The following is a 17,137-nucleotide window of genomic DNA, read 5'->3' on the forward strand; positions in this document are numbered from 1 at the left end:
AACCTTTTTCTCCTAAACTTTTTAATCGCTATCAATTACTGAACAATCAGTAATATCAGAATGGCTTTATAGTGATGAAAGTAAACGAGCTGCCATTTTGGTCAACATCCAAGATTGCTGCCGATAACTTTTAACTGAAAAAAGTCTGTAAATATTTACAGAACTATGGTAAAAAATAGTATACAGAATATCAGACTTCTTTGGTAAATTTTCGTTTTATTTGATTATGATTTTGGCCATAGAATCAAAGAAATTAACGTGTTTGTGAAGATTCAATTTATTTTTCTGTGTCATTCTTTTCATTCATCAATCATTAATAACACATCTAGCTAAAATTTTCTCAATTATATTTTTGATTCAAAACATGCATAGTAAGGCTAGACATTGTTTGCAACAAAGAGAATGTTATACTACATGGCACAGATGTAACGTACAGTGTTTTTAAATAAACGTATAAGTGAATCAATTCGTATTGATTTAGTACTTACCAGTTTTTTCTCTTTCAACGTGCGGTTGAAATTCTCCAATCCATGTTACCGTGATGTTGCTAAAACAGGAAGCAGAAGAAGCTGCGGCAGCAAAGGCAGCTAAACTGGAAGCACAACAAGCGGCCGCAGCAGCAGCGGCGAACCCAGAAATCGCTAAAAGCCCTTCGGATTTCTCCTGTCACAGCTATGAGTTGTTTGTCGGACAGGAGAAAGGCAACGACGATAACAATAAGGAGAAAATGTCCATTAGAAGCGAAGGATTGGAGTCGGTGAGCGAAATCACAAGAACAACCGCACCAACAGCTACTGCAGCTGGCACTGCAAAAGCCCGTAAAGTGAGCGCGGTAAGTATGTTACCGCTATATCGCACAATCCTATCCTTAAATATACTAGTCTTTATTGCTATATTGAGATCCCTTGCGGTCTAGATACACTCAAGATACTCAATCACCACATCTCTTCCATCATAACTCATTGCATCCACAGTTTTTTTAATACAAACAACTACCATATTTTTTCTTTGTGTCTATGTGTTGCATGGTTCATAGACTACATCAACTTTATAATCTTATTTCATCTTCTTTGAGTGTCATTTGTTAAAATTGAATGAAATCTTTAAATGTCATTATTATTAAACTATATGTCACCAGTTGAAGGACTTGTCATTAATACTACAACAAACGATTAAAAGCTGAGACTATTTTAGCAAAACTTTAATTAAAGTGTTCCCGTTTGTGTCGAATTTATGTTACCAATTGTCTTTATTTACTATTAGAAATGTATTGTCACTAATCTCAAAAACCTGCACACACCAATTAAGAAACAAACACATACTGCTGTTTTCAATGATCCTCTTTTTAGCATCCTCTACGGGTAGATTTGAAATAAAGTGAACATTTTCATCTCTTCATTAATAGTTGTGAATGGAGAAATCAGACTCTGAACTTCAAAAATAAAACCAACGCTTTTTGTCATTGATTCAAAATTATTTGAAAAGGGAAATGGTATTAACAGGCATTTTTAACGAGTTTTTTTATTACATAATAATGGTAAAATAAAGACTTACACATCAAGAACCTTATTTGATTAATTAATATAAAAATATTATCGTATATTTTTGTATGGTTGAAACTTGTTTGTAATATTCCTTTGTTTTAAACAATCAAACAGTATTGATCTGTTGTATAGAAATATAATCTATATAGTTTTTTTGGAGAATGGTTAGTGTTTGCCAAATATAATCTTTACGGGTAATTCGTTTTTGTCTAGCAATGATAACATTCATTCTGGTTGAATTATTTTTACTAAATATTTTTCAATTTTGTTTGTTTTATGTTTATTATTAATATCTGTTTCATACTGATTTCAGAAAATTAAGCAATCATGAGTTATAAAAAAATCAGCTTGTTATAAATGTTTCGGTTTCACCTCCGAATATTTCTATTATTTTGGCTTTGTCTCAATCTACGTCTTCAACGTTGCTTTGAAAAACTAGAACTAGATAATATATTATCAGGACAAGTTTTTATTTTGTACCAACCATATACATCACGCGCGCAGTAATATTCATAATTTGTTTTTCATTCTCAATTATTATGTCAACCATTCGATTCAACGATAATTCGAATGCACACAACCCACATACACGATACATTCATACAACATAAAACAAACAATATTATATTGTTAAACCTCTACTGCAATCGACCGCTGGGTTAGGGGGTCGCTACTATTCAAAAGGTAGGTTAATGCCTTAAGTTTTTATGATTTTGTGCAATGTTCTGTTTTAAGAAAATAGGTAGTACTTTTTATATTTAAAAAAAACTGTGAACTACCATGAACATGTAAATTATTGTACACATTACTTAATGTAATTCATATAAAAGGTGCTACAAGAGTTTTTTTTATTTAAAATATGCTTTTGTCTAATGCATTTATTGTATAATTTCATCATGTAAAATGTAAACTTCATTTTAGATAATCTCCAGCACAAAAACCTCACTATTTGAAAAAAAAATGGCCAAATTGGATGCAAGTCGCAAGATTTAATTGTAAAAAAAACACTTACCATATTTTTTCGCAATGTAAGATTATTATGTAAAATATGAAACATAGCCAAAGCTTTACTGTTTTGCTTAAGCTAAGGCATGCTCTCACATACATAATTCAATGTCCTTGCTTTTTATTTTTAGAAGTAGAATCTCCTCATGGATTTAATATTGTACCTAATTTAAAAGGTACTTTTTTGGTATTTGTTAAAATAAACGAGTTATTTTTTATTAAGAGGATAAACAATAACTATGTTAGAGGCTACTCATTTTGATACATTTTATTCTAAATATATAACTTTGACTTGAATGTCATTCGAAAGTTTAAATAAAAAGTTTAAGGTTTTTTTTTAAATATGTTATTATTATGTAATGTTTATGCAACAGAAAAGCATATTTTGTTCAAGAAAATTTTTCAAAATAACAGTAAATAACAATGATTAGACAAATCCGTTTCTTGTTTATTAGAGCAGTACAGCAGATAATTTTACAAACTGTTTAAGTATACCAACTAGCAACAGTAAAACACTAACCAAATAAAACCTGTTACTTTTTAGGCTTCACTTTCATTACCCGGTTCACCATTTAATCTTCGTAGAGGATCTAGAGGATCACACCAGGTACAATCAACTCAAAAAATGCACTTACCCACTATTATCTTGTTTTAATTGATGATTTCTACTGGTTTTTTTCCAACATACAACTCTTTTCATCCAAAATATACCTTCATAAATTCTACAACAACACAACATTTTCCAACGTTCCCCACATAACTTATTGTTTTATTTTCATTTTCTTCTATATTTTCTTCTCTTGGTTGTTGCGTAGGTCGATCATTATCTAAGATTATCTATTGTTATTCTTTTTTGTCATTATCTATGCCTTGCTATAATTCATATTTTAACAAACACCGATAATTTTATAAAAAATAGGTTATGTATTGTTCCATCTTGCTCAAATTAATATACATAACTAACAATATATAATTACCACTACCTACACACTTCAATACTCCACTCCAAACATACTCATAAACTTATTCCTGTTCACATTCGATCCTCACTCTTTTTGCTTATTCCATAATTGTCTATCGAATGCATTCCTTCTTGTGGTGGACTTCATATCTTGGATCAATCGAAAAATCAACAAAATCACCGTGGGCTCTATGATGCAATCATTCAATCGGAAATCTACAGTTCACGATACGTAACGGTAGAGGACGTTTCGTTGGTGTACCTGGTAGCGATAGAAAACCACTGGTACTATCAACATATCTCGATGCACAAGAACACCTGCCATACGCTGATGATTCCAACGCGGTAACGCCGATGTCGGAAGAAAATGGTGCAATCATCGTTCCAGTATACTATGCTAATTTAGGTACACTATAAAAAACCCCTAAAATTCATACTCTCTTTCTCTCTATCTTCCGCTCTCTCATACCTCTCCCATTTTAATGACTCATTACATTCAATTTGTTTCTATCGATTTTACAGAACTTTACTTTTACTGCAACAGATAATTTACCTTAACTTTACACTTAACTCAGATTTTAATATTAATTGTTTATTCATGTATATTGTAGCATTATTATGGTTTCTCGTCAGTAAATATTTATTATGTTAAAAAAATATTGAAATGTAAAGTACGGAAAATGTGAATTCGTATCATATATGTGTCACAATACATTTTACAGGGTTTCCCACGATTTATTGGTTGGTTCTCATCAATTTTTGGTGGGTTCCCATATTTTTTTGGTGCGTTCCCACGATTTTTTGGTCGTTTCCCAGAATTTTTTGGTCCAATTGTATTGATATCCAATCGGAAAATACCAATAAATTATGGGAACGAACCAAAAATTTATGGGATACGACCAAAAAATCGTGGGAACACACCAAAAAATCATGGGAACTGACCAATAAATCGTGGGAAACCCTGTATGGTGTTACAAAAATGATACATTGCAATATATAACATGTGCTTATAAGTTAGTATTGCTAATGAGAGTAGCAGAAAAATATTTGGAAGAGAGATAGATAATTATAATTGGGATTAGAAATGAAATTCAAAAATTTTTTTATAGTGTCCATAGTATATATAATGTATTCTAGCTCGATTGTGGTATAGCGTATTATGTCGTATTTTGTATGTATGAAAGTGTGTAAACATCCGCCGGCTGATCTAATATACCATTCAAATCATAGTTTGGCAATATTTAACTGATGTTTGAGTTTGATAGACATATTCCTTTTGAAAATAATAACGGCAATTTTTTAAACTATGTACCTAAAATCCAAGTTCGGCTAACCAAGATCGGCAAAAATCATTGCAATGCTAAGCAAAGCTGTAATAAGCTGCTGTCTCTAGTGAAGAACATTTAACAGACGGCTTTCATTAACTCAGTGTTGGTTTACTTTTGCTTGTTTAAATTTATATTTAAGCATACAGCTAATTTAAAAACATTCTTCATTTACCTCGTACACCCAAACCACCTAAACGTACCCTGAAACAGGAAAGAAAACAATATGTTTTTACCAAAATACGATTTTTTATTATTCAAACAATAAACGCATACTTACAACCGAGCAAGATAAGTAGCAGTGCGAAAGCAAAACCATAATGATTTAAAAAATATATAAACATATGTGTGTATACGCCTGTTTTCAGCTACGGTCGAATCTCGTGCCGTTTGCATCGAATCGCCAACCGCCTGCTTCGAATCGCATGCCACTACGATCGAATGCGTGCATCCACGGTTGAATCGCGTGCCTGTACGGTTGAATCGCGTTCCACTACGGTAGAACAGTGTGCCACTTCGATCGAATCGTGTCCAAGGTCTTTGAAAGAGAACAGGTCGATGCGTTTAGAGTAAATTGACAGAAAGCCATGGGAAAATTTTAACAGTTAAATTGAATAATAGAATAGAATCCAGTTAATAGAATCCAGTTAGAATATTGCATGACTGATAAAATCCAAGGATCTCATTTACACCTGTTTCCATTTACGTTCGAATCTAGTGCCATTTGCATCGAATCGCAAACCGCCTGCTTTGAATCGCATGCCACTACGATTGAATGCGTGCAAACATGGTTGAATCGCGTTCCACTACGGTCGAATCGCGTTCCACTATGATCGAATCATATGCCACTAGGATCGAATCGTGTGCCGCTACCATTGGATTTCTGAAAGCAAGAGCATAGTAAACCGTTTGTTTACGTTTGAAAGCTTTTTCTTTCTTCACCGACGGCATTTAGCTAGTAAAATACTAATAAAAAGGAATTCTCTGATTATAGGTAAATCACGAATATTGGTTTAAACCATGGTCCCTTGTTGATGGTAAAATCCTTGTTTTCAACCAATATTCGTCGGGTTTACCTATAATCAGGGAATAATTACCTTTTATTAGTATTTTAAAAACGAAATGCAGTCGGGGAAGAAAGAAAAAGCTTTCAAACGTAAACAAACGGTTTACTATGCTCTTGCTTTCAGAAATCCAATGGTAGCGGCACACGATTCGATCCTAGTGGCATATGATTCGATCATAGTGGAACGCGATTCGACCGTAGTGGAACGCGATTCAACCATGGTTGCACGCATTCAATCGTAGTGGCATGCGATTCAAAGCAGGCGGTTTGCGATTCGATGCAAATGGCACTAGATTCGAACGTAAATGGAAACAGGTGTATAGGCCGGGCTACATTGATCGTACTCCCAAGTGTAATTTCGATTTTCACTAGCGCACCTGGCGGCGGCTGACCGAAGCTTTTTTTGGTCATCGAGGGAATGGTCGTGCCGGATCTCAAAATTAAGTTGTTTTTCCATAGTTTTTTGCCACGAAAATGGATGCAATTCGTACAGGACATGTGCATCTACCTTTTACAAAACTTTTCTTGTCTAAATTAGGTTAAAAACATGGAAAAATTACATATTTTCTGAAGCGGCTCCAAATTGTTTGGAAAAATGCTTGGGTCAGCCGCCGCCAGGTACGCTAGTGAAAATCAAAATTACACCAGAGAGTACGATCAATGTAGACCGGCCTTATCATTCGTTTCCGGGTTATAAGCAGAAGACGGTATGCATATTGCATATTGCATATGTATGTGCCGATTCGATGTTTCATGTTACTCTCAGTGTTTAAATTAAAGTAAATAGGACTTCTGTTACCCAGTTGGAACATGTAAAGTGCTGTTTTATGCCTGTTGCACTTTTCGTTCTTCCAGCAGGACCGTTACAAACGGTAGTGATTCGTTGCCACGGAATGGCAAGCAAGGATGTAATCTGTATACAGAGTAGACTGCAATTACTTCTCCTTTATTCTTCAGAAGTGATTGATCGCAAAAAAATAACCAATATAATATTCCTAATAGTAGATTCGTCCTAATAGTAGATTCGTCCTAATAGTAGATTCGTCACTTTTTGACAGCATGGGTGAAAACATTTCCCCAAACAAGTTTTCTGACGACTTGCCTTACACACAAACAATCTTAGAATCTTCGTTATTTGTACTGAAATACCTTAAAAAGCACTCAAAATATTTGTTATTGTAAGCTAAACCAAATCTGAACTAATTAAAATCCATTTTTGGATCAAAATAATGCCGTCCATGAGGACACCAATGTGTACTACGTATGTGTTGCTAAGAACAAAGCGAACGGTTCTTATAGAAATTCATTTCACCCATTCTGTCAAAAGGAGTTTTTTTTGATTCCGAAATTAGTTGTCAATTTGTATGGGACGAGACCACCTGGTCTTCATACACTTTGATTGGATCTCTGAAATCAAGAGCATAGTAAATGGTGTTTTAGCTTAGTAAACCATGGATGCACGCCTTCGATCGTAGTGGCATGCGATTCGAAGCAGCCGGTTGGCGATACAATGCAAACGGCACGAGATTCGAACATAGCTGCAAATAGGTGTAATTTCTATAAGCACAATTAAAAGACTATCAATTAACAATGTCTAAACTTGAAAGAACCAATCAAAGCATTATCTTTACACAAAACATTGGTTTCATTATTTATATTTAAATTCACAATGATTGAATTCATCTACTATTTCATTTATTTTTTTCATGATTTTTTTTTAAATCAGAATCAATATGCTGCGCATGCTCATTTGCTTTAAATTAGTCAAAAAAAAACAATAACTGATGGTTATTTTCTCCTCTATTAATATCAACAACTCTGGAATCTACGAAATTTGATCAGGTTCAAGGCACTCGTCGTATACTTCGCATCAGTCGCGTATTTCGTACACATCTCACGGTGACCTGCTCGGGGGCATGACAAAAGAGAGCCGTCTGCGAAATCGATCAGCCCGTAACACTAACCATTCAATTGTACCACCTCCGAATGCTAACAATCTATCCTACGCTGAAACAAACCATAAAGGACAGCGAGATTTCGTGAGTTTTGTTTGCTTAGCAGCTTATCTTGATCAGAAATTTGAAAAATAAAAGTCAATTTCCTAACCATATTAGGACTTGACACAGGACTGTACAGACGATGCCGGAAAAATAAAACATAACGACAATCCTTTCATAGAACCTGCTCAAACTCAAACTGTGGTAGATATGAAAGGTAAATACAAATAAAAACAACATTTTGTATTTTGCACACTTAAATTGTTTAATCAATTGTTTTCCTATGTCTTCTAGACGTGATGGTGTTAAATGACATTATTGAGCAAGCTGCTGGTCGGCACAGCAGGGCAAGTGATCACGGAGGTAATTTCGAATAAATAATATGCTGTATATATAATATAAATAAATATAAATTTAAATATATATATATATATATATATATATATATATATATATATATATATATATATATATATATATATATATATATATATATATATATATATATATATATATATATATATATATATATATATATATATTATCTGTAATTGCAGTGTATATTATGTTCACGGTTATTTCACATTCGAGTCACCTTAAATAAAAAGAAATGTTTTCAATAATTTGTTTGTTCAAAAGTTTGTTTGATTTATCATTGTTTAGCTTCCGTGATACGTGTTTTTATACTATTCACGGATAATTTAAAAAAACATGTTTGCATTATTTGTTATTATTGTAATCATAACTCCATTTATTATTGTAATCATAAACGCCTACAATTTTATGTTTTTAAAGGTTAATTTTATGTTTGCATAATAACGCCATAAATATTATGTTTCTATAATACAATGTTTGGTTATGTTATATCGACAAAGCTAAAAATGTTACAATTTTATTAAATTATTTCGATGGTCTTGATTGAACAAAAAATCAAGCATTTTGGCATATATTACTTTGTCCCACATTAAGAAAGCTGTAACCTACATTTTGCTTGGACGAATCATCATGAAAAATATATCTTAAGAATGTTACTATCAGTGATTGAGATTATACCTATGCTTTAAACAAAACAATTAAAGCTCAACATAACTTGATCCATAATAAACAAACGACAAACCAATTTAATATTGTTTTTTTTTTATCTTATTCTGTCCAACCACTGTAGTTGGTTTAGGTTTGCTATTAGTGACTTAATGATTACCATTAGCTGGATAGTCAGTCCAACCTATAGGCCGGTGTTATACGGGGTTTGAAGTAGAGTTGGGAAAATTAGGTAAAATAATGAACGGAACGCAGTGATTTTGAAAAAGGAACATAACCAAACGAGTACGTTAATTGACATAAGGGGAGGACTGTTGTGAACTCTGAACTCGTTTCGATCATTCTGATTGTGCAGAACAAACCAACTAGATTCAAAATTTCGAACAAACATTCGATCGTTCCTATGCAGGAACAGAAAGAACCTACTTGATGTGTTCTAGAATGCGCATCACTTGTTTGAACCCTTGACAGACATGTTATTAAGTAATGAAATTTGACGACTGTACCACGGGATTCACCGTCAGTTAGTCCCAAGTGGTCTATTGGTATAGGTAATATATGCAAATAAAAGTACTTAAAATAAAATATAAATGTAATCACTCATATAAAAGTAATATGAACTAAAACAATTAAGCATGATAATCCTATTCCCCGATTGTTTGAAAGTTTAATTTCGGATGAATATTTGTTGTAATAATTTCTATCTATTTTTAACGAATAACACACATTTTATGTAAGTTGTTCATTTTATTCTACATGAGCACTTAAAAAGATAGTTGCCAATTGTTTATAGAATACTTTGACGTGTGTAGCTTGTCTTTAGTTTGTTCCGTTTTTAAGTTATTTTATGTGGACATTAATGTAACATCCTAGTCACATGTGATCATCAATTATTTAATTTTAGTATTACTGTAATGATGTAGGTTGAAAGCGAAATACCCTAAAATATACGATTTATTGAATTTGGTGCTAGACTTTAAACTTCTAGTTGACTCCACTTTCTTGTGTTTTATTTATCTTTTTTGGAGCGTTAATGTGATATCTTTCCGTATGAATAATGCCTTCCATGGTAATGAAAACCAAACAAAGTGTGAAGTAAGAACCTAATCGTTTAAATAATTCCACAAAGCTTTTAATCGAAATGAAACAATCCATAGCTAATGACTCGTGTAGTGTATACACAATAGTATTTTTTTAGTATAGAAAGTAGTTGTAGCTTAGATACCTGTAGAATAATTGTGATTGCTGTTTCATTTTTGGTTTTGCATTAGAATAGTACGGAGTAGATTTACGCTGTTTCAAATATCCATATGATATTCGAACGAAAACAATACAATTCAGCAACATCTATTTTAGGGAGAAGGATTTGAATTTTTATCAAAATTATTGTTATTATTTTTTATCAAATCAATTTTGTTTTGTATAAAGCTTATAAAGTAGATTTCTACTACATTTTGATTTAGTTAAAATCATCCCATCATCATGTAGATGATATTTTAATATAAGATATTCTAAAGTAAAAAAAACCGTAATGTTCACATATTTCAGATACAGTTGAATGCTAAAAAATCAATGCAAATATAGATTAAACATATAAAAAATATGTAGATATTGACATGGTTTTTAGCAACATGTGGTCAAAATTTAAGTTTGGTATACCGACAACTACGACAATGCCAACTACAGTGGAACCCTGCATGACGAGTTTAAAGGCCGGGCTATATTGATCGTACTCTCTGGTGTAATTTTAATTTTCACTAGTGCACCTGGCGGCGGCTGACCCAAGCATTTTTCCAAACAATTTGGAGCCGCTTTAGGAAATATGTAATTTTTCCATGTTTTTAACCTAATTTAGACAAGAAAAGTTTTGTAAAAGGTATATGCACATGTCCTATAAGCATTGCATCCATTTTCATGGCAAAAAACTATGGAAAAACAACTTAAATTTGAGATCCGGCACGACCATTCCCTCGACGACCAAAAAAAGCTTCCACCAGCCGCCGCCAGATGCGCTAGTGAAAATCGAAATTACACTTGGGAGTACGATCAATATAGCCCGGCCTTTATACCAAAACCTAGTAATGCGGGAGGCTCTTTTCCATTTAATTTGTATGCAAACGCAAACTCATATGTATCTGAAAAAAAGCTAATATCTTCATAATATAAATTTTTTTGAAGATATTAGTAGATAATTGATACTTTGTCATTATTATTGATCCATGTTGTAGAAAAGTGGTCGATTGATTTATTTGTTTCTTTAAAATTTCTCGAATAAATCGTTTGAAAATGGTCGTTTATTGATTTGTGTCTAGGATAAGTTTATTGCTTTGATGTTAAATTCTACCTACTTGATTTCGTTATGGTAGTAATATTCACGAATAAAGCATATCAGCATGAATAAAGTGTTTTAACCTTTCCAATTCGTTTACATAAAATCTACAACCCGCTTGCACATCACATATTTAGTCATATGAAACTCCTCCAAATGACAACAGTTGATAGGGAAAATTCTCGCTTTAATGAACGAGTAGATCTAGAAAAGCGACTTAATTATATAACACTTTTCTTCTTTACATTTTATTATTCGATTCCTAGTATCGAAACTATAATACTCCTAAGGGATGATCAAAATTAAAGAGATGCTCAATATTAACTGATAATTCAGTGAGATTTACACCGAAAAATTTCCCAAAAATTAATTAATCCCGAACACGAATGATAATTCCCGTTATACAAGATAATATTCGTTGAGAGAGATATTTATTGAGCATTTAGGTTTGTACGTTATCCGAAAACCTTGTCATAAACGATACTCGTTACAAAGGATTCCACTGTACAAGACAATACCTCAAAAAGCAGATTCATCTTAATTTATAACGAAACGTTTGACAGGTGTTTTCTTAGAACTGCGTTTGGAAAGGTTTTTTTCGGCTGCGTTTCCTAAAATATGTCCACAACAAATGTGTTTTAACTGCCCTCAAGTACATTGATGCTACAGCTGCATATCTTTTTAATATTAAGATAACTTTTACTGTTTGTTAAACATAATATGTTTGACCATGCCTTTTGCCACAGTTTTGTTGTTATTGCCTTTGTTGGTTGATTCAATGATTAATATAATTCCAAATAAGTGTAAAAACATGAAGTTGGCCATATTTTAGGAAAAAAACTATATGAAGAGAACATAAAGGCCGGGGGACATTGCCCGTACTCGCTAGTGTAATTTCGGTTTTCACTAGCGCATTTGGCGGCGGCTGACCGAATTTGAGATTCAACACGACCATTCCCCGGACGACCAAAAAAAGCTTCCACCAGCCGCCGCCAGATGCGCTAGTAAAAATCAAAATTACATTTGCAAGTACGGACAGTCTCCCCCGGCCTTAATACGGACGTCACACGAGGCGTAAACTCAAAAAGTTTACGCTTGATTTGTATGGGAGAAGTCAAGGTGGATTTAAAAATATCAGGTGGTGGACTCTAGTGCATTTTGACAATTCGTCACTTGACGTAAGGTCCCCAGGATTCAAACTTTGTTTACATTTATTAAATTTGTTCATATAATTTATCTACCCCATTTTTTCGATTAAATATTCTTTAAAAATATATTTTGGACTTTGCGAGTTCTTATTTAATATTAAAACATAGATTAAAGTGTGTTATTTTGTGTTATTCCGTGAATTTATTCCATAATTTATTATGTTTTCGACATTTTTGGTTATAACAACTAAGAAATCATTATTTTTATAAATTTTTACATGAATTCCTCATGATCTACGAGCCGCATGGACAATTTACGTGAGATTAGAACTCTTACTCACATGACTTTAAATTTCGTGCATAAACAAATAATCAAATATTTTGTAAATATATCTTATTTTTTCGATAAAATCAATAAATACACAAAAATGCACGTAATAACAAAGAAATCTGTTCTATTTGCTAAGCTTTGTGTGCGGAAACCAATGGTTAACGGTTCTAAAATGACGTAAAGTCCCTCAACTATGGCGACCCCCCAAAGGCCCTAATCCACCACCTGATATTTTTAATCCACCTTGGGAAGAGCGTAAACTTCCTGTCAAAAGATTATAGGGTTGTATGGCTGAAATCCAGTTTACGCCAAAGTTTACGCATCGTGTGACGTCCGTATAACGCAGCATGAAATGCTTGAAATTGTAAAGGCCGGGCTACATTGATCGTACTCCTGAGTGTAATTTTTGTGAACGCGTACGCCATCTAGCGGCGGCGGGTCGAAGCTAGAGGCTGGTATAATTTATCTGTCAAAAAGTGTTTTGGGTCCAGGAGGCTATAATTTTACCCAATGATGGAAAGATGTTGGAAGATGGGGAAAAATGTGGCCTAGCGCTTTGTATGAATGACGATTTATCCACCAACAACAATTAACGGCCTATTTTGTTGCAATTTATGGACGTTTATAAACATTTCATACGGCATACAAGTAGCCTGCTCGAAACTTGATGAGACACCAAGTATGAATAATTTTGACACATAAATTATACCGACATCTAGCTTCCGCTGGTCGTCGCCAGATGCGCTAGTGAAAATCAAAATTACACTACGGAGTACGATCAATGTAGCCCGGCCTTAAAGGCCGGGGTACATTGTCCGTACTCGCTAGTGTAATTTTTATTCTCACTAGCGCATCTGGCGGCGGCTGACCGAAGCATTTTGCCAATTAATTTGGAGCCGCTCCTGAAAATACGTTAATTTTCCATGTTTTTTAGTTAAATCGGAGGAGAAAGGTTTTGTAAAACGTAGATACACATGTTTTGCACGCATTGCATCCGTTTTTGCAATGGAAAACGATGGAAAAACTACTTAATTTTGAGATCCGGCATGACCATTCCCTCGCTGACCAAAAAAATCTTCCACCAGTCGCCGCCAGATGCGCTAGTGAAAATCGAAATTACGCTTGAGTACGATCAATGTAGCCCGGCTTAAGATTAACATAGGATTTCAAATGATTTATTCCAATGCACATTTGGCTACAAGTTGGCGTTGTCCACAAATTGGTCGCACATCAAAATATGGCCCAAGTGTACGACGTAGGAAAAATTACAATTAGTTCTTTCAAGCTGATATTGTTATGACTATTGCCGAACTCTAATGGGCAAAAACAGACTAGGGTAATATGCCAATTGTTGTACACCACCGAATTATTGCCCAATGCGTATTAATTGTTGTTTATCCAAATATTTACAAAACATTAAAGGAAGCTAGCATTTTTTCGATTTTTTAGACACAAATGAAAATATTTCGACTGATTTCGATCAAGTCGAATGGATTTCTTAGTAAAACCGATAAGAAGTGTTCCTCACAAAATAAGGTTTATTTCGCCCTGTGAATAACTCACACTTTATATTTTGATTGTAATCGAACAAATAAGGTTAAATCTCACGATTCGGTATCAAAGTTTTCGACTTTTTGCAAAAAAAAACTTATTTTAATACGCTATTTAACAATGTGAACAAAGAGAGTGCTTTGATCCTATTTATTGCACAACCCAAAGCCTCCTTTTTTCTTCGTGCTATCATTTTGACAGTGTTCTGTTTAAAAATGACAATCGGTTGCAGGTGTAAGTTCGCCACTTATTTTGTGGAATTCCGGCTTGAACCAAGGACAAACATTTGATGCAACAGCGTTTCGTATTGTTCTAATCACTATTTGATAGAAAAAAAACATCCATTTCAGGGCTCATTGTTGTCTATTTCATTGTATTTCAAAGTGTGCAATAATTGAATAAAATATGTGCAATAATAGAATTTGGAGTTTTTGTAAGTGTGCAACAATTTGATTTTTGCATAGGTTAGAAAATGAGTATTTCTTACCATTATTCATCGTTTTTATCCCTTAAATAAAATATACATACTATTTTTTAAACAATAATCGTATATACTAGACACAAATAACAAGAATATTGTGGTTTTATCCATCTCAAACATATGAAATACGTTGGCTGTTACCTTAAGTGTGCAACAATTGGCAAATTACTCTACTTGTTTTCCTTACGTACAGAAGACTGAGGGGCCAAAGGCTTTCGCTGCTCAAGAAAACTAAATTATGAGCTCAAATATTTTAGTTTTGTACATTTAATCATAGGTTTTTATTCAATTACATGACTTAGAATTATTGGCGGATTTGACAATTTTGGCCAAAATATGATGGACAAATCATGATAATCTTCGTCTTAAAAATATCATCAAAATTTTAAGTCGATCCCGAAACTGGCAAGATATTGACAAATTAATACGAAAAAGTTGAGTGTACTATCAATTGATTGATCAACTGTATATGGTGTATCTTTAACTGTATCTTTTTAGAAAAATTCAACTTGTAGATTATTTATGATTTTTTTTATTATGCTATTTTTTCAATCAACAAAGCATAAACCATTTATAAATAGAAGACAATTCGACTTGCACCTGGCATCGGGACCTTTTTTTCGATCCAATATAGTAGTATTTCGGAGGTCTTCTGTATACATTATTTTAAGGAATAAATCTGCTTTGATTGCAAGATGCGTTGTATGCGTTGTATGATATGTATATAATTTATGATAGATAGCATTGGTTGCATTGAAAGAAATGTGTGAACATTTCTATTGACACTAACAACTCAAATTCAATAATCGTTCGAAATAAAACATTTATTTATTGCTTATGTTTTACATGAAACAATCCTTATTTTGCACAACATTCTTCAATTGTAATGCTTCGCACTGTGTTATGTTAAATAATAATGCAAGGAAGACTTTGAAAAGTAAATTTTGATGAGTTTTTTTATGCATGTTACGATATAGTTTCATCTAAAATGAAAATGAAACATTCATAAAAAATGACAAAGAATCATTATTACGTAAAATTTAAATGTAAATTGGTTGCGATCCAAAACAATGTTAAAATAAATCCATTCAAATACTGGAAATCTAACAATATATAAAATACACTTAACAATTGCCGAGATCAGTTATGTAACGAATCATCAATTTTGGAAGAGTAAGAAGACAAGAGTAGTATCTTATCGGTAGTTTGGCCTCGATCGTATTTCAACTTTATTAAAAAAAAACTAATAGATATCAGAATAAGGTTTGAAGAACACATGCCATTTAGAATAGTCTTTAATGAATAGATTTTTGATTTGCTAGAAAAGATGCTACTGATAGCTTTTCTCATGATAACACATAAGACATTATCTTGGCTAAAAGGATTGTTTAATTCGCTATTCAATTAAAAATATTGCACTAAACATGGAATAGAAAAAGTTTAACAAAAAAGACAAATACAACACAAATGGAAGTGAGTCACAACATTTCGCACTAATGCTCGCCTACGATGTTCAGTCTCTGTTTATTACTTCCCCACAGAGGACGACGACGAAGATGGCCCAACGTTTAAGGACAAAGCCCTCGAGTTTCTGATGAAGATGATCGACATTTTCTGTGTGTGGGACTGTTGTTGGGTTTGGCTTAAATTTCAGGAATGGGTTGCTTTTATTGTGTTTGACCCATTTGTAGAGCTATTCATTACGCTCTGCATTGTGGTAAATACACTGTTTATGGCTTTAGATCATCACGATATGGATCCAGATATGGAAAAGGCACTGAAAAGTGGCAACTACGTAAGTTTCAATACATTTAATAGTGACAGCTAATTTATTTGGTTGAATGTGGGAATATGTCACTCCACGTTAATTCCGAGATACGGGTATTAAATTTGTTTGTTTTATTGCAGTTCTTCACAGCTACATTTGCCATCGAAGCTACAATGAAGCTCATAGCAATGAGCCCCAAATATTACTTTCAAGAGGGTTGGAATATCTTCGATTTTATTATCGTAGCACTGTCTCTGCTAGAATTGGGACTTGAGGGTGTTCAAGGATTGTCAGTATTACGATCGTTCCGTTTGGTAAGTATAGCCTGAAGATTTATTCTTCAGTATAACATATAATTATATATATATATATATATATATATATATATATATATATATATATATATATATATATATATATATATATATATACATATATATATATATTTATATGTGTGTGTGCATATATATAAAGCCATTAAAAAATTATAATACCCATTACCTAGCAGTATAACTCATAAAACAATACAGCGAATACAGTTTTCCAAGAGTCGTTGATTACGAAACATGGTTTATCGTCAATTTTAAAAT

At 33.0% G+C, this 17,137-nt stretch overlaps 1 protein-coding gene across 50 annotated transcripts in view; it reads left to right on the forward strand.

Annotated features, from left to right (window-relative positions):
* The window catches only part of LOC120948821 (sodium channel protein para), a 96,850-nt gene that overhangs the window by 51,374 nt on the left and 28,339 nt on the right, over positions 1-17,137 (forward strand). For 17 of the 50 annotated variants that reach the window (XM_049606240.1, XM_049606241.1, XM_049606238.1 and 14 more), the window contains 8 exons: positions 557-832; positions 3,094-3,156; positions 3,733-3,916; positions 7,744-7,940; positions 8,016-8,115; positions 8,193-8,261; positions 16,297-16,574; positions 16,688-16,861. In XM_049606240.1, the coding sequence (XP_049462197.1) occupies positions 557-832; positions 3,094-3,156; positions 3,733-3,916; positions 7,744-7,940; positions 8,016-8,115; positions 8,193-8,261; positions 16,297-16,574; positions 16,688-16,861 (1,341 nt within the window). The remainder of the gene's footprint in view (positions 1-556; positions 833-3,093; positions 3,157-3,732; positions 3,917-7,743; positions 7,941-8,015; positions 8,116-8,192; positions 8,262-16,296; positions 16,575-16,687; positions 16,862-17,137) is intronic. The other 33 variants (XM_049606242.1, XM_049606249.1, XM_049606285.1 and 30 more) reach the window with 8 other exon arrangements.

The sequence above is a fragment of the Anopheles coluzzii genome, chromosome 2 (genome assembly GCF_943734685.1).
Source record: "Anopheles coluzzii chromosome 2, AcolN3, whole genome shotgun sequence".
Lineage (NCBI taxonomy): Eukaryota > Metazoa > Arthropoda > Insecta > Diptera > Culicidae > Anopheles > Anopheles coluzzii.